The sequence below is a fragment of the Bubalus kerabau genome, chromosome X, assembly GCF_029407905.1.
Source record: "Bubalus kerabau isolate K-KA32 ecotype Philippines breed swamp buffalo chromosome X, PCC_UOA_SB_1v2, whole genome shotgun sequence".
Lineage (NCBI taxonomy): Eukaryota > Metazoa > Chordata > Mammalia > Artiodactyla > Bovidae > Bubalus > Bubalus kerabau.
In genome coordinates this window covers 155,277,567-155,304,082 of record NC_073647.1, presented here as the reverse complement: position 1 = coordinate 155,304,082, position 26,516 = coordinate 155,277,567, and the positions used below count along the sequence as shown (strand labels likewise).

The following is a 26,516-nucleotide window of genomic DNA, read 5'->3' as shown; positions in this document are numbered from 1 at the left end:
TCAAGATACATCTTAAGCTCAATTTGTGGTTCCGCCAGCCATCCTGAAACAAAACAGTAGCCAGTAAAAGTTTCTAAATGGGCATATGTGCTGTAATCTTTAGCAGACTTCACCAAAGTTCATACACGAGGAGTGGTTACAGATCTGTGTGATTACACGGAGTGAAGTCTGCAGACCACAGCCCCAAGAAGGGGTCTGAATTCACTGCCTACAATGCCGTCTCACAGCCTCTCCAGAGGCGAGGGTTATCTCTGCTTAGACAAAAGGGAATAAAATCCTTAACACAGGGGGACAAAGTTACATCACTTTGGCCATATCCTGTAAATGATTCATGAGAGAAACACTTCAACAGATACAGAATCCAGCCCAGGAGAAACAAGCAACGCTCCAATAGCTAAATGTCTGCAGTGGAAACAGGATCTTTCAAGAAGCAATGCGGCCACCAGTTGATAAATCTGAATGTCCGCGAAGAAACCATTCAGCCTGACACGTTGAAATGAAGTCTTTATCATGGTGGCGCCAAAGGACAGCTTAGAGGGGTGCTCATCCCTCCAAGTCTCCATCAACTCCCACCAAAACCTCCATGAAATGAATGAATAATAACTCTGCCTCTATAAACCCTTTAAATATCATTTTAAGTGAGCACAAAGTGTGGAGCTAAGCGTTTTCATTAATCACGTTTGTTTCCTTCATTTCGTGTTGATCAGTCCTGGACAGCTGATGACATTACTCATGTAGGAAGTAAAGAACTGTGTTTTGGTAATATTTCTATAATGACTTTTTTATATCTGTCTTTCAGAGAAGGCAATGGCACCCCACTCCAGTACACTTGCCTGGAAAATCCCATGGATGGAGGAGCCTGGTGGGCTGCAGTCCATGGGGTCGCTAGGAGTCAGACACGACTGAGCGACTTCACTTTCTCTTTTCACTTTCCTGCATTGGAGAAGGAAATGGCAACCCACTCCAGTGTTCTTGCCTGGAGAATCCCAGGAACGGGGGAGCCTGGTGTGCTGCCATCTCTGGGGTCACACAGAGTCGGACACGACTGAAGCGACTTAGCATAGCAGAGCATATCTGTCTTTTTCCTTGCCCTGTTTTTATAAACCTGTAATACACGACTCAGTTAAGGGCCACATGCTTCCTACACAGTAGCACTCCCTGAGGAGCCCTCTTCCAGACAGGCAGTCATCCTTAAGTCCTTCTCAAGTAGAAACTGTACAGTCACTGTGGGACCTTGATCATTTGATTGGACGAATGAAGAAAGTCAGTCAAATAGAGCAGATCACTAACAACTCAGAAAGAACTGAAATAGGGAAGTCTTCACACCCAATTGTAGGGCTGGAATACCAGGTTGATGGGTTTACCATCACCTTCTGGAGCAAGCACCTCCAAAACCTCCTATCTGGGGCTGAAAACCCCATGTCCACCCTAGGCTGCTACATCTTAGTTAAGAATGTCCACTCCCACCAGGTCCACTGGGCTGGAATCCTTAGAACCACCCTCATCTCCTCCCTGCCTTCTGAATACAACAACCAATCGCTCTGAATCCTATCTCGTAATGGCTCGCAACTCTATTCATTTCTTCCTTTCTGTTGCCTCAGCTGCTGCCAGAGGCCAATGGTCCCCTTAACCGTCATGTTAACTATGGCCTCCTTGCTGGTTTCCCTGACACAAGTCCATTTCTCCCTCTCCCAACTCTCCTCTCTCATCTTCCTTCAACTCAAACCCTGCCATCACTTCTGTGCTAAACTTGACTGGCTCCCTGCTGCTTACAGATTTAAGTCTATTTTTGGCACAGCATTCCAAGCACTTCACAATATGACACCAACACAGACCCTCCACTTCATCTCCTATTGGACTCCCCACCCTGACTACCACCACCCAACCTTTATGATCCAAACTCGTGGCACCTCTAATTCTTCTCTGTTCTTTTACACTTTGGGGCTTTTCAATTTGCCCTCTGCCTGGAATGTCCCATGTCCTAATGAATGTTTACTCACCCTTCAAGACCCAGATCAAATATCACTTTCTTCTTCACACTTTCCCAATACCCCCATGTCAGAGTAAAGACTTCCTCCTCTGCCTCCCACAGCTTTTTATAACCACTTCCATTTTAGCATTGGCTCAGGGTTTTCCATACTGTGATTATTTGTTTGCCTATCTGTCTCTCTCACTGTCTGACTCAATTTGACATTAAAGAAATCAATGATGGGGTGGCTCGGTGCCTTCCCACTGAAATAATTTCATTGCCTGGAGGCTGGGCAAAGCCACAATGTTCGGGGGTGATATTACAGATATTTAATAACTGTACAGTATGGGCTCAGACCAATCAAATGGGTTCCTGGCTGGGTGGGTGCATTTCAAGTGAAGACCAACCTTGGCCACAGCTCAAACTGTTCCACGTCTGATTCTGTCTTTAAAAAATGCTAAGCTTTCAATGTGATTCAGTCAGCTAGGGCCTGAGGCTTTGGGTACTGGTGGTTAAATTCTTCAGGCTCCAAGATATTGCCCTGAGTATAGGCAGCAGGTTAAAAAAAAGTTACTCTCATTAATTATTTTTAGAAAGATGGTGACAAGATGGACAGTACCTAACTGTGAAATTGCTTTGTAGTAATAAGGCCTTCAACACACACACACACACACACACACACACACACACTGATATTCCTTCTCCCCTCAAAAAATTTTTTTCATTGTCTTTGTAGTCACAGTATAGCCACACAAAGCGGGCTTTCATTTATGTTTCTCTCTTTCTGGGAAGCCGGGCTGGAGAGTAAAAGATATCTTAATGTTCTCTTTCAAGGCTGCTGCAATTTAGAAACAAAGATTGGTAGGATGCTACAATATCGGCCTTTCTTTTACTCTCCTCCTGCCCTTTCTCTTACCTTCCACTTGCCTTAAACAAGATATATTTGATGCAGCTCCTATTTTACTTAGCTACCTGGAAATGTGTTTGAAGTAAGTAGCAGTGGGAAGAAATTCAATTCTGAAAAGAAAGACTGAATTGGGAGTTTTGTAGCCAATGTTCATGGATTTAAGTTTTAATCCAACAGTTCACATTTGAAAGCTGCAGTTCTAGCCTCCTGTTCAAACTTCCCCTGGTAAAATTTAGGAACTTAGAATCATGTGGACTAAACTGGAAGGAGAGGGCTTGATGCCATGTTCATGCAGGAAAGTTTCAGGGCTGTGAAGTCCACTACAGAAGCCACTAGTCACACATAGCTATTTATATTTCCATTTTAATTAATTAAAGTGAAATCATCCTTTAGTCACACTAGCCACATTTCAAATGCTCAACAGCCACTTAAAGCTAGGGGCTACTCTGTTGAAGAGCATAGATAAAGAACATTTCCATCGCCCAGAAAATTACGCTGGGCAGTGCTACCAGTGATTAGACTTTATTTGGCTTGGGGGTGGGAGGCAGAGACTGGCTGGGAAACAGAAAACTCCTCATGGGGAAGAGACAGAAACTCCTGGAACATTTCTCCTTCCTCCTCATTCCCTGCTTTTCTATTTATTTTCCCATCCTTGATTCTCCTCTCCCTCTTCTCTGTGGCTGGAGGAATCTGATCAGGATGTACACCAGAATGGCGTCTCCTCAAGGGCAGGGAGGTGGAGCCCTTCGGCTCACTGTTGTAGTCTTTCCAGCACTGCAGTGCTAAAGGGCAGGTGCTGAGTGGTTGGATGAGCGCTCCCAGCAGGGTGGGATGTCACTAACTTCCTCTATGAGGCAGGAAACTAAAACCTCTTCCACTTTCTGCATGGCTGGAGTTGGGCGAGGAAGCTGCTGTTTGGCCCAAACAAGCACACCAGGGACCACCAGAGGCCCTCTAAGTCAGTCTCTATCCTCAGCTCCCCAGAGCTGGGCAAAATCCTGCCTTCCCTGTGAGACTAGGAGGGGCAGCTTGTCGTAGGAGATAAAAACTCGACTCCGTGGGTGCGAACACTGGCTCTGTCACTTATGAGCTGCATGGCCCTGTAGGAAGCAATCTCACCTGCTCAGAGCCTCAGCTGCCTGGTCTTTAAAATGAGAATAATAAATAATAGCTCCCACCTCATAGGGATGTTGTTTACAGGTTAAACCACATCAAGCACTTGGGGGCAGTTGTGGGCTCATAATAAATGACAATAAATGGTAGCGATTGAAATGCCCCTGCCAAGCCCATCTTACTAAACGAGGCAAGACAGTCCAAACCATTGCCAATGAACCCACAAGAGCAGCAGAGCTGAATGTACCAAATAAAATGAAACATTGAAAATCTCTCCAGCCATCCAAAGCCCGTATGTTAGGAGGCTTCTGGGAGTGCCAAGGTATTTGAGAGATTTAAAAGCAGAAGGAACTCCTCCATAAATAGGAAACATAAAACTTTTAGAAAAACTGAGGGTGGAAATCCTTTTCTGTCCCTCCAACTGGTCACCTCTGTGGCAGGAAGATAAATCAACCGGGTTGTTTCAGATGGAAATGGGCTCTGAGTATCTCCCAGTGACAGAGGAAGGACTTGATGCAAACTGAGATTTGAAGGGCCAGACCCTCACGGGTTCTGAAAGCTGACAGGCAGCCCTGGCAAGCATGAAGGGCATGCCCAGCCTCTGCGCCCGCAGTGCCTACCAGGGGCCTCCGCTGGTTCAACAGAACAGTCTGATTGCTGGGACCACCACAGGCCACAGCCAGGGTGGGAGTCAACCGAGAAGGGAACTGATGAGGAGCCACCCTGGCTGGCAGGGCAGCCTCTGGCGCTGACCCCTCATCTGTGGTGGTCCTTACAGGCGCTCACATGCCAACAGACAAGAGGCACATCAGAGAGGGCAGGGTCCACCTTGGCTAGAAGCCCCCTGCCTCACGGGAGCAAAAATATCTAATATAGTGAGCAACTGGAGTTTCCAGGGGCTCCAGAAGGAACACACCGGCACCCAGTGCTGTGCACCTGGAGAAGCCCCAAGTTATGGCTTCCTGCCAGGTATTTAGATTCCTTTACAATTCTGCTGCACCAGAAGCAATTCCACAACTGGGTCATTTTTACTATAAGCAATATTGCCTGGTAACACAGCTGACACTCCACCTTTACCAGGTTTCCAGGGCAACAGAGCTCAGAAGCTAACACAGGGACCGATTTCCACAGAGAAGGGGCAGGGTTCCATTAACCCCTTATCCACAGTGATGGGCTCTTCCATAGAAGGAAGACTGCCAGTCCCTGCTAACTGGGGAAAAGCAGGACTCCCATCCTGGCATGGGAGCCAAGGGTAGCCCTCAGAACTCCTGAGAGGGGTGGGGCTTCCTGGGTCACAAATGCCAAGGACTGGAGCAGGGCTGGTCCTCTGACAGAAAGGCCACGAGCGACAGGTCCTCAGGACTGCTATAGTACCGGCCCCCACAGGGAGGAAGCTTCATGATTTGCACCCCAGGACAAACTAGAGGAACCCCAAAGAAAGGAAAGCCAATCTCTGGTAACCAAGCTACTCGCTGACCGAAGTGCAGTTAAGGACTCTTTACCGAGGCAAAGGAGAAAAGGAAAGATATACCCATCTGAATGCAGAGTTCCACAGAATAGCAAGGAGAGATAAGAAAGCCTTCCTAAGTGAACAATAAAAAGAAACAGAGGAAAACAACAGAATGGGAAAGACTAGAGATCGCTTCAAGAAAATTAGAGATACCAAGGGAACATTTCATGCAAACACGGGCACGAGAAAGACAGAAATGGTATGAACCTAACAGAAGCAGAAGATATTAAGAAGAGGTGGCAAGAATACACAGAAAAGCTATACAAAAAAGATCTTCATGACCCAGATAACCACGATGGTGTGATAACTCACCTAGAGCCAGACACTTGGAGTGCAAAGTCAAGTGGGCCTTAGGAAGCATCACTGCAAACAAAGCTAGTAGAAGTAATGGAATTCCAGTTGAACTATTTCAAATTCTAAAAGATGATGCTGTGAAAGTGCTGCATTCAATATGCCAGCAAATATGGAAAACTCAGCAGTGGCCACAGGACTGGAAAAGGTCACTTTTCATTACAATCCCAAAGAAAGGCAATGCCAAAGAATGTTCCAACTACCACACAATTCCACTCATTTCAAAAACTAGCAAAGTAATGCTCAAGAGTCTCCAAGTGAGGCTTCAACAGTATGTGAACCAAGAACTTCCAGATGTTCAAGCTGGATTTAGAAAAAGCAGAGGAATCAGAGATCAAATTGCCAACATCTGCTGGAACATAGAAAAATCAAGAGAATTCCAGAAAAACATCTATTTCTTCATTGACCACACTAAAGCCTTTGACTGCATGGATCACAACAAAATGTGGAAAATTCTTCAAGAGATGGGAATACCAGACCACTTTACCTGCCTCCTAAGAAATCTGTATGCAGCTCAAGAAGCAACAGCTAGAACTGGACATGGAAGAACAGACTGGTTCCAAATTGGGAAAGGAGTACGTCAAGGCTGTATATTGTCACCCTACTTATTTAACTTATATGCAGAGCACATCATGTGAAATGCTGGGCTGCATGAAGCACAAGCTGGAATCAAGATTGCTGGAGGAAATATCAATAACCTCAGATACACAGATAATACCATCTTTATGGCAGAAAGCAAAGAGGAACTAAAGAGCCTCTTGATGAAGGTGAAAGAGGAGAGTGAACAAGTTGGCTTGAAACTCAACATTCAGAAAACAAAGATCATGGCATCCCGTCCCATTGCATCATGGCAAATAGATGGGGAAAGAATGAAAACAGTGACAGATTTTCTTGGGCTCCAAAATCACTGCAGATGGTGACTGCAGCCATGAAATTTAAAGACGCTTGCTCCTTGGAAGAAAAGCTATGACAAACCTAGACATATTAAAAAGCAGAGATAGTACTTTACCAACAAAGGTCCACAGAGTCAAAGCTATGTTTTTTTTTTTTTTTTCCAGCAGTCATGTATGGATGTGAGAGTTAGACAATAAAGAAGGCTGAGTGCTGAGGAATTGATGCTTTGGCACTGTGGTGTTAGAGAAGACTCTTGAGAGTCCCTTGGACTGAAAGGAGATTAAACTAGTCAATCCTAAAGGAAATCAGTCCTGAATATTCATTGGAAGGACTGATACTGAAGCTCCAATACTTTGACCACCAGATGTGAAGAGCTGACTCATTAAAAAAGACCCTGATGCTGGGAAAGATTGAAGGCAGGAGAAGAAGGGGGCAAAAGAGGATGAGATTGTTGGATGGCATCACTGTCGCAATGGACATGAGTTTGAGCAAGCTCCAGAAGATAGTGAAGGACAGGGAAGCCTGGCGTGCTGCAGTCCATGGGGTCGCAAAGAGTCAGACACGACTGAGCAACTGAACAACCTAGTTTCCTGGCTCAGCATTTGCCTGGGGAACACCTTTTCACCCTCATTGTTTCTGCTGCAGGATGGAGCATACATTTCCAGTTCCTAGTAAGCAAGCTTGTTTCTCTCCCACTCAAGAAAGCATACCAAAATGGGATGAAAGTGATGTTGGCTGTAGCCTTAAATCCACCCTAATTTATATTTAAAAGTAAATTGTTCCCAAATGTCTGTCATGGATAACAAAGTACTTCAGGCTTACAACTTGAGCTTACAAGTGACACGCGGATGTATCAGGACCTGCGTCTGAGAATCAGCGCCCCATCATATCAGCCCAGGGGCAGGAAGACTATGCCCATGCTACCCTCAAAGCCCCCCATAAGCTGTGAGCACACATGCCTTCATCTTTCTGAAGTCCAAGTGGGGAGGATCAGGCATCTCTTGCCCCAATCTGCACTGCTCTTGAGCATTTTCCTGGGGTCAGGCTACAGTTCTGGGATACCCAAGGTGAGCTTGATCTGGTATTTTCTTAACCAGGTTTGGTTATTTATCTAGTGTATGGGGTCTCAAATCCTCAAATCCAAATGTATTTTATATTCTCATATGACCTTAACTCAAAGGATAATCAGGATTAGCTGGTGCTTGGCTTAACTCAAGCTTGGAGAAAGCATTCATTCATTCATTCACTCAACAATCAAGTATCCAAGGCTCATGCTAGATGCTGTTAACCTCAAAGGGTCTTCATGGAGTTTCTGGCCTCAAGGAGTTCAAGACCTTGCTAACTCAGATACCTGATTACCCTCTCTCGCCAACTCCTCCCCCTCCTTCCTCCCACTGAGAAGTCCCAGAAACTCTTTATTGCTGGAGGCCTGACCTGGATGCTCTGTAAAGGATCACCCTTGCAGGAAGCTGCTTTCTAAACAGCATCTCCTGAAATGTTTCATGGAACCCGAGACTCAAATGTGTTAATAGAGCTCTGTGGTCAAATGAACTTGGGAAATGCTTCATGATTGAGTCTTGTTTTTAGAGTCACAATGTGCTTCAGGATATTAAAGGCTCTCACCCGTTCTGCAATAAAGAAACTTAGCTTTTTTCTTTTTAAACTCATCCAGTTTTCTCAAACCTTGACCACAGAAACATGTGTGTGACCTACTAATCCAACTGAGCGACTGAGCACATGCGCATGACCTGCTGATATCCTGAGGAACCCATGTAAAGGGGGAAACACTTCACTCAGTCAATGCACCCTTCACTTGTCTCCAAATCTGGAGATGTGTTTATTAACATGTACATACATAAAATGCCTTACATTATTATCAACTTGACCAATGTCTTTTAACTCTTATTAAAAAGTACTGTTAACATAGTTTATTATCAGGATGCAATTATTGTCCAAGTGAGATTCCTAAGGTCCCAGAGTAGCATGCTGTGGGTACAGATAATAAATCATTAAAGCAGCAAATTCATGGCCCTCAAGGAAATTACAGTCTTCTCTGAGAGGTCACTGAAGCCAAGTCACATTCTTTTCCTCTTGGGCCATGGGTCCCAGGGACTTGGGCAAAGAAAGTTCTAGTAGCTATTTAAAATATGTACCCCCGTCTTACTGCCACTCTAGCTTTGGGTGCCAGTCAGAGTTAGGACTAAAGAGGCTGAATGACTTGGCCATGGAAGCAGGAACTTTAGGATGGTGTTCAGCCATGGTGTGAAGTCACAGAAACATCTTTTAGCACTTATAACTATATTTTATTATGTTCTTTGTTTGAACCATTAATAATGGGAATGAGAATGGCTGAATGAATGTCTAACTATATAGCAGGTTTGGCAGGCATTCGTGAGAAGCTGTGGACTCTGGAGAGAGAAAAAAAGAATGCAAATTCCTTTTGTTCTATTTTCTGAGCTCTGAAATATCTTGGAGAGAAGTCTGAAATGGTTACAAGTATCAATTCAATGTCCCCAAACGAAGCCAGCATGTTTTGTCTGAGGCTGTTCTGGCTCTTGGCCGACATACTTCTTGAATCCTGCTCTTCAGAAAGAAGGAAAGCAGTTTATCTTGATTTACACCCCCGAGCTTAAAATCACTGCTGCTCAATGCCTGAGAAAAAAAAATGCAAGTCTGTATGCGAATGTATGTAAGAATGGAAATGAAATGTTTAATAAGTTTATCATGTTAACAGTAGCTGGGTTGCTGCCAAGTAGCCTTGTGCTCTAAGGGACCCCCTACGCAGAGGAGAAACCCCACTTCAAGAAGTGTAAAGAATTTTCTTCTTTGAACTTTTTTCTTTTCCTTAACTGCTGTTCTCAGACAGAGAAGGGGAAAAGTTGAGTGGCTTAGCAAGCAGCAGGAAGCTTTTGGCATCTGCGCCAGGACCCCCACACTGCCTGTCATTACAGCCACACGCCCCGACACCTGGTCTCCCCTGGACAGCACACACCCCCCGGTTCTCTAGTGCTGTCCCATGGCTCCTTCCTTCCAGCGGACTTGGCTGCCTCCAGTAGAGCGAACTTCCCTTTTCTTAGCCAGAGGCCTATCTGACCAGGTTTGTGATGAGGTTCAGGAGGCCTCTTCAGTTTCTTCCAAAGGCCAAAGTCTTGCATGAAAAGAAGCTGTGACTGGCCATCCTTTTTCTGTCTCACCAATTCTAAGTATTCAGGATGCTTTCCTGGGAAGACTCTCAAAGGATTTCTCAGATTATCTCTTAGTGCACCAAGGAACAGCTTGCAAATTACATAGGTTTGATTCTCTGGTCAGGCTTGTGTGTGTATGCTGTGTGTGTAGTGGGGTGTGGTGGGTGGAGGTGCTCTTTAAGAAGCCTAGCCTGCATTATTTAGAAGGAGTGTTCACTGTGTTAGCCAACAGCTCAAAGCTCTTCTGGAGGACTTTGCCTCTGGTCCTGGTTCCTTGCTAGCATGCAAGGCCATTTCTCATTTGCGCTTTAAAGTCCAATTTACAAGAGAACTGATGTTTAAATAACAGCAGTCAAAACTTGATTTGGGTTCTTTAATACGCTTTGTGAGTCAAGACACAGACTTTACGCCTCTGAGCTGAAACCTTCTTGTAGGTAAAAGAGGCTGGCCCCTCTCACGGGTGCTAAACAGACCTGTTGGCTTGGTGCTCTTTTCCCAGAGTAAGAGGGTGAGGTCAGTGGAAGTGCCGGCTAACAGCAAACCCTTCTGAAACAAGTACTTAAGTGGAAATGTTCATCCTAGGTGGAAATGTCTCTGTAAGTTATCATTTGGGGGCCATGCTCCTTCAGCCACTTAAAAATGTACATGAGACTGCTGGTATCCAGGCCAATCTGAAGGAGTTTTTCAAGCAAGATTGTCTAACACAATGCAGAAACATCGTTTAGAGCCCCAGACATAATGTCCTCCTTCTCATCCAATAATTATGTAATTTTGAAGATAACTGCTCTTTTCCATAATCAAATCCATTTATCTTGATTTGAGAGGAGTCTTTGCCCACAGCAAACACTCCTGCCATGCCCAGATCTTTTATTATTTTCCTTCTGGGTTTACTCTGTACTTCGATAGGGAACTAAATCTCATTTTCTGACCTGGAATGGGCAGGACTGGTCTTTATGTGCCGCCCACCCACCTCATGGAAGACAAATACTCTGCAAAGCCATCTCTCTATGTGACAACCTTCCTGCTTCCCTAGGATTTTTCAAAACATCGAAAAGAGACAGGGTGCCCATTGCTTCACCACACCAATCATCAGATTGGCTGAGTCTTTAAGTTGGGGATTTCCAAGCAGCTTAAAAAACGAACTCCATCCCCTGTCTCTTCTCCATGACCTGCCACCTACCACCTCCTGCAATGCCACCACCTCCCATGGTTTTACCACTTTGTAGCTAGTTACACCACCAGCACCCATGATGGTTTCCCAGGTGTTTCCACCAGAATTTCTCATTGACCTACTTTCTCTCTAGTTTCTTTGCACTTCCTTGTACTCTGAAACCAGTCTGACAAATGGCTTGATCTAGAGTCCCTGTGTGTTTGTTCCTGGAGGTTTGATCATAGCATTTATTATGATATGACTGGTACCTTTGCCTCAGGGTCCACCATGCCACATGACATACCAGCTCATAGGCACCCACTCATCTTCTCCTTCATCTTTTTTTCCTTTTTTTATCCCCTCTCTCCTCCCATCCCCATTCACTTAGTTCAGCCTCTCTAAATGCCACCTCTCCAGGAATAGAGTCTGACAATACCAGACAGCTGAGATCTACTGGAAAATACTAAAAATAATTGCCTTTTGTTATTAAAGTCAGGATTGGGGTTGCTGTTCCCTCCCAGGAATTTGCAGAGTTTCCTGCAGGGATTCAGAGGTCTGTAGCCCAGTGCTTTTTTTAGAACATGAAGGGCTGTTTCAATAAACATGCCACTAAATTGACGACGTCGTCGTCTTCAATTAATGTGTATTGTCTCTTGTCCCATTTAGCTCTGACTGTTGCGTTTCTGGAATTTGCCATTGGAATATTTTATACACTGATCTCTCCCTGCTGTCCTCCACACCCTCTTTGATGTGAAAGTTCCTTTTGCAATTCCAATGAGGCCAAGAGCCTTAACTTTCTGCCTTAGTCTCCTTACCCACTGGGGACCAGTTGCATCATTTATGCTTTCCAGTGCAATTTTTGTAGTCAAGGTCTTGGGAAACCTAACTCAAGAGTCACTCTCCTTAGGACTCTGGTATTAATAGGCTGCCTTTTTGCCCATGAGCTTTTATTTTATTAAAATACTGGGTTGGCCAAAAGGATCATTTGGGCTTTTCTGTTACATCATATGGAAAACCCTGAATGAACTTTTTGGCCAAGCCAATAAACACAATATGAACCACATGAGTGTCTCAGTACTGGACGCCCAGACTGGGAAATGTTATACCTCCTGGATTTAAAACATTATTGACATATATATACACTAACATGTATAAAATAGATAACTAGCCAGAAGCTGCTATATAACACAGGGAGCCCAGCCTGGTGCTCTATGATGACCTAGATGGGTGGAATGGGGTGGGGGGAGGGAGGCTCAAGAGGGAGGGTGTGTGTATATGTGTGTGTGTGTGTGTGTGTATATATATATATATATAAAATTATGACTAATTTGCATTGGTGTATGGCAGAGAACACCACAACACTGTAAAGCAATTACCCTTCAATAAAAAATTAAAAAAACATTATCAGCACTATTAATTGGGTATGATTTTCTACATCTGGAACAGAGGCTATAAGGATTTAGCATGCATTAGAACCAACTTAAGTTTCTTGTTCAAAAGTTACATTCTTGACTCCAGAGGTTTTGATTTTTAGTGGTGGATGTGGTCCAACAAATGGCATTTTACAGGATCTCCATGTGCTTCTAGGGCCCATGTCTGGACAATCCCCGATCAGGAACAATGACCATGAAGGCTTACATCAGGTAACAACGCCCCACACATCATCTGGTTGGGTTTGACTTTATTGAGCAAAGAACTCACTAGAGTTATCAACCCACCTCTGGTGCATTTGAAAAAGCTGACCATGACACTGTTAGCTAATAGTCCTCGATTTGACATTAGGAGAAGATATTACCATTGCTATTCATTTCTCAGGTGTGTTTGCTGTTTAACAAGCATTACACAAACGGTAAGGTATCAACACTGGTTCATGAAACAAGTGTACCACACGAATGTAAGGTGTCCATAGGAGGGGAACCAGTGCAGGGTACATGGGAGCTGTCTGTACCATTTCTCAATTTTTCTGTAAGTCTAAAACTCTTCTATAAATAGGCTATTTTTTGTTGAAAAGTGATACATGCCACCTGCCAGAATGTCTAAAAATAAAAAGATGGAAAATTGCAAATGTTGGCAAGAGTGTAGGGCAACTGGAGCTGTTGCACACTACTGATGAAATTATGAGATGGCACACCCAGTTTGGAAAACCGCTTGGCAGTATCTACTAAAGCTGAATATTTGTATTCCCTATGATCTTGCACTTCTAGGTATATACCCAACAGAAATATGTCTGAGTTCACCAAAAGATGTGCACACAACAGCAGTATTCATAACACTCCCAACTGGGTATTAGCAAAATGCCCATCAATCATAAAATGGATAAATCAACTGCACTATGTCCCCAAACTGAAATACTACATAGCAGTAAAAACAAATACATTTCAAAAAGAGGAAAAGTTGTTGCAGAGGGAAAGAAATCAGAAACGAAATAATTCTTACTGTATGATTCCATTTGTACACAATTCTAAAAACAGTTCAAACATATCCATGTTGGTAAAAGTCAGAATATGAGTTATCCTCAGGGTCAAGGCAGGGGTGAGGGGGCTCCTCTGGGCCTGGTGATGTTCTGTTTGGGGGGATGTTGACTACTTGGGGGCGTTCAGTTTGTGAAAATTCACTGAGCTGTGTAGTTAGGATTTGTGCATTTTTGTGTATGTGCGTGATACTGTTTCACAAAAGCAAACCATATTATCTTGGGGGAAAGAACATATAAAGCATTGGCCTAGTTGAGTTACAAATACACACTCCAACTATATGGGCTTGGTTCAGGTTCTTGACTTACTACCTAGGAGCTGCATGAAGATGGGGAAGCCATTAAGGCTTTCTTACCTCAATGTCCTCACCTGTAAAGTAAGGATAATAACAGTTATGGGGTTGTGGTGAGGATCCAATGAGCTCAAATTAGTACAACTCTTAGAATAGTGTAAGGCCCAGAGTAAGTACCCTAAGTGTCTGTTAAATAAATAAAACAGTTTTCTTGAAGAGGGGTGCACTTTAAAAACAAATCTTTCAATGATCACTACTCTAAAGGAGATTGAAGAAGAAAATCAGAGGGGTGGAACTTATTTCCTAGGCAGAGTTCTTGATTATGAGGGAAAAATATCATCTTGGCGCTTGGCCAGTGAATTCTGTTCTTGACTGGGAGTCTGGACTTCCAACAAGCTCCTGGGCACCAGTCCAGAGCCTTGACAGCGAGCCACACTGGGGACTGCCAGAAACTGCCACAAAAGGATCCGCCCCAGAGGGCCTGTGGGAATTGCTAGGGAGGGAGAACACGATGCAGTCAAGAGCCACACCAGGCCCTGCGCCAGGCTGGAGGCCCCCGACGCTACCTAAGCCCTTGCCTCTCCTCCACTCCCTGCCAGAATCTTCCCTTCCATCACAGGTCTCCTCCCATAAAAAAGCTGCCTGGGATGTGGCTGCACTCATAGACAGGAAAAGAAAAGAAAAGAGAATCCAGCAGGAAGGGCCTAGTCTTCCAGAAACGAGCCTGTGTGCGTCCTGGCCCCTCTCTCATTTGAGTCTGTTCTTCCTGGAACAACCCTAGTGAATGAAGGGCCTGGGGGGCCTCTGGTTCTACAGGCCACCCCTAGAGTCGGCCACAATCAGGCGCCCGCAGTGGGGCTCGCCCTGCTCTGCTCTCCCGGTTACTTTCTGACTCAGCTGGGTCCTCAATCAAAGCACATTTCCCTCTCATCTCATCCTTTGCTTCGGGAAGTTGAACTCACCCTCTGAAGCCTGTGCCTGAACAAAATAACCCAAATGAGAACAATTTTTATCTCCCATTATGAGTGTAAGTGAATCCACTCTAACTTGGCAACTCTCCTGGAATACCCACTCACTGTTAACTAGTTTCTTGCCTGTCCTCTTTTGGGGCTCTTTCTCCAGCTTTCTTCCAAATGCTTGCTGGAGGACAGAACCTCTCCCCCTCCCCCTGCTCCCTTTTGTTTTTCCTTTTTTAGACGCATGGTCTCAAGTTCTTCAAACCACGTGCAGCAGACTGGCTGGTTTCACACAAAACCATTTCCCTTTATGTCTTGGGCACATGGATTTCCCATCCTCCCTTGCATGGCTGTGGGGTCATGTGATAGCTCTGGCCAGAATAGAGGCACGTCCATCATACTTCCCACCCTATCTTCCATGCTCTTTTTTTGCCTCATCTACTGGCCGGATGCAGGAACTCTGGAGGTAGAGAGGACTAGAAGGTTTCAGCGGATAGTGAAACCATAAAATGGAAGGAGTTTTCGTCTCTGAATGCCTAGAGGAACGCAGCCCCTTTTCCCTTGGAACATGACATGAACAAGAAATAAGCCTTGATTTGTGTGAAGCCCCAAGACTTGGAGTGGTTGGCACAGCAGTTCACCTATCCTGACTACTACACCAAGTTCCAGACACTCAGATTTCTTTCTACCAGTGTGGACACTCCAGTCCTGTCTCTCAGTGGTTCCCTGTGCAAGTGTCTTTGACCTCTTTGTGTGATAGACCATACCAAGAGGATTAGCATCAAAGTCTGGACCCTCCACCTGTAAGCTTGGTTCAGGTTTCAACTTTTAAATATGGTTTTCTGCCTGCTGATTAAAATGTACTTGTTGGAAGTGAACTGAACGTCTCAGAAATGGTGCCCATTATTCCCTTAACTGAGTCTTCAGGCCATATGCTGTGTGTGTCCATGTGGGCATGTTCAGGATATTTGAATTAGTCCCTCTGGCTGCAGTGTAGACAAACAAGAAAAGAGACTGGAAGCTGCCAGCTCCCTCCAAGCTGGACAACTTCTCCCAAGCCACCCTTCCCATTCTGAGGCAGAATAATTACAAGCGCATTACAAAGAAAGAGCCGTTCAGCATCTTGGCTTTGCCTGCACCCTGACTTGCATCCATAATGACAAGAAACAGGCAGCTTTGTGGTAAACAGAGGCTGACACAGAACTACAGACTGAGAAACTGAGTAGATTTATTATATTTAACTTTGTGAGTTTGAGGGCTGCCAGATTTTCAATGAATAGTGGTGAGTATAGCAAATCTTCAGTGTTGTGTGTGTGTGTGTGTGTGTGTGTGCATTTTAGAAGGGAGGAGTAGGGGAGTAGGTGAGTACATTATCCGTAATTTAAGCCCAGCTCAGGGCTCTGAACATCCTTCTGTCAGTTCTCACTTGGTGGGAAATTAGAGCTCTAAGAGCTACATAAAAATCACTTTTCCATTATTAAAGAACCAACACAAGCAACTGTTTGACTCAACATTCACTCCTTGGAAGAGATGTTGGGTAAATATTTACCCACTGGCACAGCTGTTGAATAACTGCGCATTAAGAAAGTTAAATGTTAATCACTAATTTCTGAATCGAATCATTTCAACACGATCCTATGACTAATCTTTAAGACCTAAAAGCAAGAAAAAAAGTCTACATCCATTGGTTTCTTTCAATCTTGAACATAAAGGAAAGGCACACTCTTAGGAATTGAACACATAACTAATACTCACACCCTTAGCACTCCAAGGCAGCTTGATTGCTTTTTCATTGTTCTTCACCCAAAGAAACCTTGACCTCCAGTTAAGTATTAACAGGAATGGAGAGGGAAGGGTTGGGTAGGAGCTTAGCAGGAATATGGGGAACATGTGAACTAAGAGGAGAAATAAAACTTGGGAATAGGAACTATCACCTAGAGGTGATGAGGTTGGCTGAACTCCAGCAAGGGGACCATGTGTGACAAACGCTGTCAGAGTACAAAACCCTAGGCCATACTTACCCCAGAACATCAAGTTTCAGCTGAGTATGAGCAGGGGATCCCAGCAGCAGACAGCCAACAAAGAGTGGCTGGGGAAAGTCTCCAGACTGGCAGGCTCATGGAGGGACCCTTGCTTGGTACCCTTCTCCCCCAGGGTCAAAGAGTAAACTTCTAGGTTAACTATCCCTATCCAACAAGTCAGTCTCTCTTTGGATGAGAAGGGCAGAGGCCAAGATAGCTGCAGAAATTCCACACAGACCCCAGGACAGCAGAAGCATAGATGGGAGCTTGCTGGGTATGGTGGGTACTGTTGATGCCCCACCCAGATCCCCTTAACTGGGCTGGAATCCCTTTCCCAGCCGCTATGAGTGTTGGCTACTAACAGAAGCTCACAGTTGATCCCTTCTCTGGAGAATTTGCCTTAGTCAACAGCAGTCAACCTCCAGCCCAGGAGGTTATGCCTGCTTCCCCAGCGGCAGCCCATAGCCAATGACTGACAGATCCGAGGACACAAAAGGTCAGCTCTTGCTTCAAGGTGGGATCAACGCTGCAGTGCAATTCCTGTTCCTGCGAAGTGAGGCTGAAGCTGGTCTCCTAAGACCACAAACGTGCTCAGAGCTTTTCCCTTTAGCCTATCCTGCTCTCCTTCCTCCCCTCTCTTGAGAGCACTCCCTTGATGAAGCACATGCACAAGAATCAATGTCTTAGTTTCTGCTCCTGTTCTGCTTCTTTTTCTGAAACTGGGCAAGGACAGCAGGACACGCAAGACATCTGGTCTCCTTTCACTGGTTCCAGGTCGTCTGAAAATCTGCCTGCAGAGGCTGCCCCTGCGGGCAGGTGCAACAGCCTGGTCCCAGAGGTGTCCCCAGCAGACCTGAGGCAGAGAAATCCACTTCACTCCTTCCAGCCAGTGACTGCATTCCAAATAGAGGACCAGCCTGGGACTGCAAGACTGGCTGGAACCTCTCTGCTCTCTCCATGGATCCATGAGCTCCTCTCATCTGCCACCCACCTTCCAATGTATGCCCAAGTGAAGACTCTCTTCCTTCCATTGGATTTTCTTCTGACTCCCCTGCCTCTTAGCAACATCTTTGGGTTAGTGGCTCTCTTTCTCACTTCTGTACTGGTATCAATGGCTTTTCCTATAATTATGCTTGCGCTGCATGATGCACAGAAAGAATATGGACTTACATGGTACATGAACTTGGGCAAGTTCTTCAGTCTTTCTGAGCATGGATTGCTTCATCTGTAAAATGATATTAATAAGGCCAACCTTATAGAGTATTGTGAGAATTAAATGATCCAAAAACTCAGGGTTCACTGATACCTTACCTGGTACACAAAAGGCACCCAGTGGTAGACTATTTAGTATATCATAGGTTCTTCTTAGTGAGAATTTTTTTTAAGACAAGTAAGATTTAATATCTTACTTGTTTCTTTTAATAAGAAACTGAAAAATTAAACTCTATTCTTGGCACAAAGAGAAAATAGGTATCCTGCCTCAGGTCAGTTCCACCATCCATCCGTCTATACATCTACCCAACCACTCACCCATCCACCCAACCTTCTATCCACCCCCCAGAAAAACCCTTAGACTTCCTTGTGAGTCACATATTAGGAATACAGAAGTAAATTAGATACAGACTCCATGTAAGAAGCTCACAGTTCACTGCTGACAAAGTTGTATGCTGCTTCCCCTGGGAGTCCAGGGACATCTGGATAGAGGAGACAGGAGATTTGGGGCTCAGTTTCACACTGAGAAATCATTTATTTTAGAAGTCTTTCTTGTATATAGGATTCTCGCACTCCCACTCAATGAAACAACTAGGTATCTCTTGGGATTTGATGGGAACTTCTCCCTCATTAAATTCTTGCTGAAATGTGGAGGAAGCTCCCAAATCATCAAGTTCCAAGAACTGGGAACTGCTGGGCCAGTCCTTTCTGTGGAACCTGAGAGCTCCTGTTTTCCTGAAGACTTAAGGAATAAATGCTCCCAAATATGCTTCCTCTCAGTGGGCCCACTGGAACCCATTGGGGCTCTTAATCCACTTAGAAGATTAATAATAAAAGCAGGGACTACTTGGAGGGAATGCCTACCAAGGCCAGGTAGAGTTCTAGGTAATTGACGCATGTTCATTTCTCATGGACCCAGCAACTCTGGGACGTGGATGCTGTATCCTCATTTTACAGCCGAGGGAACCAAAGGTCAGTGATTGCCCAGAGTTACAAACAGTAAGCGACATGATTTGAACTCGTGTCCTTCTTCAAAGTCTGTGCTTCTGATAACCTTTGTGGTATGGTGTTTTAATAACTATAGTCTTGTAATAAGTATGTTGTTTTTTTCTGCCACTTATTTGCTAAATGATCTTGGTTGAGTTTCTTCTATTTCTTCTCTTTTTTGGGGGAGGGGGGAGCAGTTTCAGTTCTTACGGAAAATTTCTAATTTATACCCCAAGTTGACAGAACTTACCTGTGAAACTCCATGTACTCATTACACATACACAACCACCATCTAGGGTTCATCTGTGCCATTCGCACCCCTGGCCACTTCGCCCTCCCACCTTGGCAATGCAAAAAACAAACCTTGTAGATCTGGCTTCACGACCCCTTCCCATGCTGATCCCTGCTCTTTTCCTAGCATTGTGCCCTATTACGGCACTTCAGCCCACTTTATATGATTGTTTATGTGTCATTCTCTTTTTTAAAAGAACTCATCACAATTAATAAATCTGATAATATTCAAGTTGACTGTAGAGAGCACTTCAAAGCTTAACCTCAGACTTCCAATTGGCAAAGGTCTAAGGTCCCATCACTAAGCTCCCTTGGTAACTGTTGAGACAAAGTTAGAGTATGATAGAATTCAAAGCACTTTTACTCCAGCAAAAATAAATATATAACCAAGTAGCTGGCTTGCCAGTTGGGCAGTACAAATTGTTCTTTTTCCTTCCCTTAATTACCTCTCAATGGAACATTCTAGAATACCCAGGGGATAAGTCCCCACTAATTTTCAGGCTTCTCTAAAAGCCAGTGCCAATACAAAAGTTAAATATAGAACAATATCCTATAAACAAAGTCCTGAGTCTAAGGACCCAAATGATTCCAACATTATTCCTATTCATGGCTTACAAAGAATGTAAAATGAATTGTGTCAATGGCCCCAACACCTCTAGAGAATATTATATTGGAACACAAAAGATGCAGACAATCAAGGAATTTATAATATGGTTGAGCATACAGAATATGCCCAAATGAAAACACAGCGATACACAGAAATATCCTGACAGTTACATATATAGACTTACTGTAGAGTACTATGCACATGTGTACACACACACACACACACACACACACACTGGCTGACCACCTCATCTCAGATGCACACAGTCAGTGTCAGTGCGATGGAAATGGAGAGAAACACAAGATGACCCAGGGACAAGGAAGAGTCTGAAGCTTTAGTTTGGGTTTCAAGTTGGTGACCTTGGATAAAGGCAGTCTCAGGGAAATAGGGGGGTCTGCTGGAGAAAATTCTTAAGATTGGAATGAGTTCCATTCCTGGATCAGTCAACTGAGTCATTTCTTTAAGCCGCTTAACTTCACTGGGGCTCAGCCTCTTTGGTTCTAAGGCACCTTCCAGCTCTAACCTTGTATGACGCTATCAAGACCCACTTGAGAAATAACCCACAAGGGGAATTTCCCACAGTATGGAGTTCTGGGACACAGAGTGTAATCAAGGCTCACATATTAGTTGGTGTGTCTTGCGCAAATATTCATGTTGATGTATGGCAAAACCAATACAATATTGTAAAGTAATTAGCCTCCGATTAAAATAAATAAACTTATATTAAAAAATTAAAAAAAAGAAAAAGTTATAACAAAATGCAGCAGTAGCAAGTGACTTGGACACGGCCATGGAGTCAGAGAAGGTGCCACTGTATCTGGCAAATACAGAGGGTTCCTCCTTCACAGGAAATGCTATGGCCATGATGGAAACAGGTGTTTTCCCACCCCTCATGAGGGCTCGAAAGTTCACCTGCAAGTCTGCAGCAGTTTCTAAACATCCTGGTTTACCTAGTAGATCTTGGGTTTAGTTCTGAAGTACAAAAAAATGTTGTGTTGACGCCTCTTGGCCACCAGAGAGCTCCATGCATCCAGCCAGAGGCACCTATTTGATCAGCAAAGCATAGGTTTTTTAAAAAAGCAGACTTGCCCTTCAGTGCCTGCAGCCTGGAGCACAGGTTCTACAACAATTTCTTATACCAGCAAAATGCAGTCATCTGCCTTGTCACTAGTAACTCTGGCCTCGTTGCCCTGCCTTTGAGATTGTGGGACTTGGTGCATTCAGGAGGCGACAAACATGGGTACCAGGTCCCCACACTGGTTCAAGGACTTTCAGGCTGTGGGGCAGGAAAAGCCTGGGCCTTCAGACTTCCTCGTTTTGCAGGTGGCTACCAGCGCTGATGGTTTTGTGCAACACACGACTTCTTTTTATCGATTTTACTTGGTGGTAATTTTCTTTTGCTGCTCATATAAATAATATATGTCAATCATGAAAAAGTTGGAAAATACAAACTAGTATAAAGAAGAAAATAGCAATAATCTATCATTCCATCATCCAAAGAAACTCACTGATATGATCTGGACATATTTCCTTCCAATCTTCTTTTCATTTTAGGACATGTGAGTAATCTTGCAGAGTTAGGGTCAGTGTATTCTGATTCTGGGGATTAATTTTTCAAACCTGATATTTTCTCTTAATTTTATAATTGTTATTCCATGTTATTTACATGTGTAGTGCAAGACAATTTGGAGATTTCAGAGCAACATAGAAGAAAAAACGCTTTGTTTTACTGGTACCCAGAGATAATCATTTTCACATTTTGGTGTTTAATCTTCTAGTCACTTTTTTTAACATGGTATTTATTTACTTTTACAAAACTGAGACCCTGTTGTATATACTGTTCTAAAGACTTCCCTTTTTATGTTAGTATTATATCATGACCATTTCCCCCATATCATCAAGTATCTTCCAATAACATGATTGTTAATATCTGGGTAATATTAAAATCTATGAATGGAGCTTAATTCATTTAATGGCTTTATTGTTGGCCATTTGTGTTGCTTCCGGTGTTTTTAATTCCAAATAACATCAGGATGAACAACTTCATGAAATTATACAATATGTTCACATCACTGATTATCTACCAAACATAAATTCTTAGATTTTGAAGTACTGGGTGGAAGGATTTGAACACTTTAAAGAGACAGATTCTAATGGCCACAATGTCCCCCAGAAGTGTCATTACCAGTTCATCTTCTCATTAGCTGTTCCCGAGAGTCCCTGTCTGACTAGACCCTCACCCACTCCAGGGTCACTGACCTAAAAAATCTTTGCCCTTGTGAAACATACACTCTAGCACATGAAGTAATTCATCACTGAACATTTAAAACTTTGTGTATTAGCCATTTTTATTTCATGGTGAATTACTGAGATCTTAGTAACTATTCTAGCACTGTGCTACATGTTTTTTTTTTTGTTTTTTTTTGGGGGGGGGTTTCTTTTTTTTTTTTTTTTTTATTTTTAAACTTAACATAACTGTATTAGATTTGCCAAATATCAAAATGAATCCGCCACAGGTATACATGTGTTCCCCATCCTGAACCCTCCTCCCTCCTCCCTCCCCATTCCATCCCTCTGGGTCGTCCCAGTGCACCAGCCCCAAGCATCCAGTATCGTGCATCGAACCTGGACTGGCATGTTTTTTTTTTTAATTTTATTTTATTTTTAAACTTTATATAATTGTATTAGTTTTGCCAAATATCAAAATGAATCCGCCACAGGTATACATGTGTTCCCCACCCTGAACCCTCCTCCCTCCTCCCTCCCCATACCATCCCTCTGTGCTACATGTTTAATAACAACTAAGTCTCCCAAAGAACCAAGCAAGAAAAATACCATAATCTCTATTTTACAAATGAGGAAACTGAGACGTAGAGATCTGGAGTGTCTTCTCAAGGTCACACAGTGAATAAATGGCAAAGTTTGGTGTTCAATTCAGATCTGTGATTCCCAATCTCACACTCTGCCTATAATACCACACTGTCCCCCTGAGAAATGTATTTTTTACAGAGGAGGTAAGATTAAAGAAACATCTCTACTGTTCATGTAAGAAATGGTGTGAGACTGCTTGGTAATATCGTCTTCCTAAAACTCAGACGGTAGACAAGGAATGAATGAGAGCACTTTGGAGATCTTTTGACAATTACAGAATCCCATTGCCTCATTTTTATAAATGAGGACTCTGAGACCCCGAGGAGTTCAATGACTTGCTAGGTATGGAGGTTTCACCAAAAGATGAGGGAAAGAGGACAAGAAAATACAAACAGCACAAGAATCTGACAAGCTCTTTCATGTCTCTGGGTCTCCGCCCATTGGATTTCCTGATTGAATTTCTCTCCCCATCTACCTGGGGATACCACTCAAATGTCAGCCCCTCTGCAAAACCTTCCATCACTTTTCAAGGCAGTATTAACTGTCTCCATAGTCAATGGACGTGAGTTTGAGCAACCTCTGGGAGATAGTAAAGGACACGGAAGCCTGGTGTGCTGCAGTCCATGGGGTTGCAAAGAGTTAGACATGACTTAGCGACTGAACAATACACATCTGTACTTTCTGTACTGTGAGCACTTATTTTTTACGTGGCAGAGAGGTCCCATTGCCCAATAAACTTTTAAAATCCCTTCTACAGGGATCACAGGAACCGAGATGATGATGGAAAGTGGTTTCCCAGCCAAAGGGACTTGTAGGCAACCCCCCCCCAACCTTTGCAGGTAGGTGTGGCCAGGTGACTTGTTCTGGCAAACAGCATGTAAGCGAACACAATCTTCTACTTGCTTACTGTTTATGAGCTCTGTCATTTGAGAATATGGTACTTGGAGCAAGACAATCATAGTGCAACCAAGAGACAACAAGCCTACAAAAAGCCCACATGATGAGAATGGCAAAGCAAAAGAAAGGGAAGATCCTGGTGTGAATGATACTGTCAAACTACTGAACCAACCCTAGAACCATCTACCTTCAGACACGATATTTTCTAAGATAATTAAATATCTTTATCATTTAAGTCACCATTAGTTGGGTATTCTGTCAAAGAATCCCACTGCTATCTTTGATTATTTGCCTCTGTCTTTCACTAGATTATTAACTTTAAAGGGCATCCTTTGTGTCTAATTCATCTCTATATCTCTCTTCCTCAGGCCAATCACAGACCCTTCAGGAGCTCAGCAAATATTCCCTGAATTGAAACCACCAACAATGTTCAACTTTGGTAGAAACATAGCGCTGTGCCCAGTAATAGCTGATTTCCACTGGCCAAGTCCTGTAAGAGCCTATTTACTTAAACCAGAGTCACCCAACTGGGGCTCCATGAAGCGCTCTGCCATTCCTACAGTCCAGTGTAGAATTTCTAGGCGAGGGTTTATTTAATGCTTGTTAATTAGTCAAGTGCTGAGTGCGCCACATGACTCATTTTTACATTATTCGCACAATTAGCATTTTAAAAGGTTTTCTAGGAGGCTGGCCCAAGTAAGTTTATCTTAAAAAATGTCACAAAAAGAAAAGAATAATTAACAAATCAGTTCCCAAGCAGATTCAGTGGACCACTGGTTTCAGCCCAAAAGGCATTGTGTACAGGACTCACTTTTAGTACGTGGTCAAGCAAACTGATTTTTGCAGGACTTAAACCTCGTGGGTCCTACCCCCTACCCCCAGAGCAGCAGACCTGCTGAGGAGGGGAAGGCATGCATTGTGCTAGGAGGTATTATGTAGTTTTTACTCTGCTCAGTTCAATAATTAGCTCAGGTACCTGTTTCACTGACTCCAACTGGACAGTTACCAGTTGGGTAGTCTGTTTTTGAAAGAAGCTAAAGAAGAGTGTGAGAGGCATCTCATCTTTATTATACAGTGAAAAAATTGCATTCTTTAATGAAGATTTGCAGTTGTTGCATATAGTAATGACTCAGTAAGTTAATACATGTCAATGTACAGTATTTGTATCTTCCCCTAGGAATGCCAAGTTACGAAATCAGCACTGTCTTGGGTATGAGGAAATCCAATCGTTAGGTCCTCGCCCTCCCCCCATGGTTCACTAATAAACCAGTCACTCAAGAAGTTAAGACAAAAATGGTATTATCATTCCCTGTCCTGTCAACCTCAGAGGTTCAGAAAAGAAACCTCTGATGCCTGTGCAAAGCCTACAGCATAGCGAAGGACTGATGGTGGCTATAAAGCAGTGCGCCTGCGCATCTCGGTGTTTCAGGCTTTTGTTTATGGGATCTCAGCCCAGCTTCCCAAGTCCTGGTAGACAGAGAGGGTTGATTAGAGGTCAAGGCGTAGATTCTGGTCCTATCAGAGGTCAAGTGACATCAGGGGGCACTCTCAGAACTCAAGTAAATGGCTGTGTTTGTTCATAGAAGGTGGCCGGGGGTGTGTGGCTCAAATAGGGAACCTGATCTCTTAACTGTAAAAGCAACTGACAAGGTATCCTGTCACTCTGTCAACTCCATGTGGGTTTCCAGCCACATTTTCTCTCAGCATCTATCATCTTACTCTGAAATACTCCTGTGGTGACTCATTTTATCCTGTGCCTCAGTAAGTGTTCAGGCAGCTTTTATACCTGTGCTTTGCGGTCTCTTGGTTTCCAAAGCCCTTGAGCGCAGTGGCTTGTCCTCTGCTTTCCTTGTAGCCATTCTCAATGCAGGCACCTGGAGCTCTCCATGCTGGGAAGGAAGCTTCCAGGAGAGAATGGACAGATAAGCCCACATTCACCCAAAAAGGTGACAGCATGACCCACTGTCACATCTCTCATTCCCCCAAAATAGCACTTCTAGCCTCACTTTCTTAAATAGATGAGACACCTGGGCCCAGAGAGGTTAAGTAACATGGTCCAGGCCGCACAAGGTGGAACAAGGCCAGTGAGACAGGCTCTCTGACTCCTCCACCAGACTTTTAAAATTAAGTGATCTGATAACAAACACCCTTGGTTTTGGAGAGGGACACAAGCAAGCAAACAACTCTCTCCAGTCTGGTCTTGCCTTTTCTCAGATGGCACCCACACAGATATGCTTTTACTCTGGCTTTCGTAGTGAAATTGGCACACACACACACACACACACACACGCTCACAAAAAAAATCCCCAAAGCTCGTTTTTTCCATTTCATTAAAAAAAAGAAAACAAAACTAAACCCTCAAATACTTCTCCATCAACTCATCTAGTATGAGATCTTGGCTCCCTCTTCTTTCCACCTACATTGCTCTGAGCTATTTTGGGGGCCATAAATCCCACATCATAGTCCTGGGAAGTGGAGCTTCCTCTGGGTGATGGCACCTACATTGAGGCCCCATGGGGCTGGCAAAGGAAGGAAGAGCCTTATCTGTCAGGTCCCTACTCAGAGCCAAAGGTGCATTCTAACTCACCGCCTCTTCCTACTCAAGAAGGCTTGGTGTTTCTTAGAAGCCATGAAGAAAATGGAACCACATTGGATCCCTCTAGACACAGCCAAATAGAGGCAGGGCTTCTTTACTTACACGAGCTCTATCTACTGAGTGAAGATAGAGCTGAGTGAAAATACTGCTCACTAAGGCTGTGCCATACCCTGAAAGGTCTGAATCCAAGAAAGATGCAAAATCAACAATGATGTATAGAAAAAGTACATACTACT

The 26,516-nt window shown here is 43.9% G+C and overlaps 1 protein-coding gene across 50 annotated transcripts in view; it reads right to left on the bottom strand.

Moving 5' to 3' along the window:
* The window catches only part of NHS (NHS actin remodeling regulator), a 505,180-nt gene that overhangs the window by 130,864 nt on the left and 347,800 nt on the right, over positions 1-26,516 (bottom strand). For 45 of the 50 annotated variants that reach the window (XM_055564127.1, XM_055564142.1, XM_055564128.1 and 42 more), the window contains one exon: positions 25,471-25,585. The exons of the other annotated variants lie outside the window; for them this stretch is intronic. In XM_055564127.1, the coding sequence (XP_055420102.1) occupies positions 25,471-25,585 (115 nt within the window). The remainder of the gene's footprint in view (positions 1-25,470; positions 25,586-26,516) is intronic. 50 annotated transcript variants of the gene reach the window in all.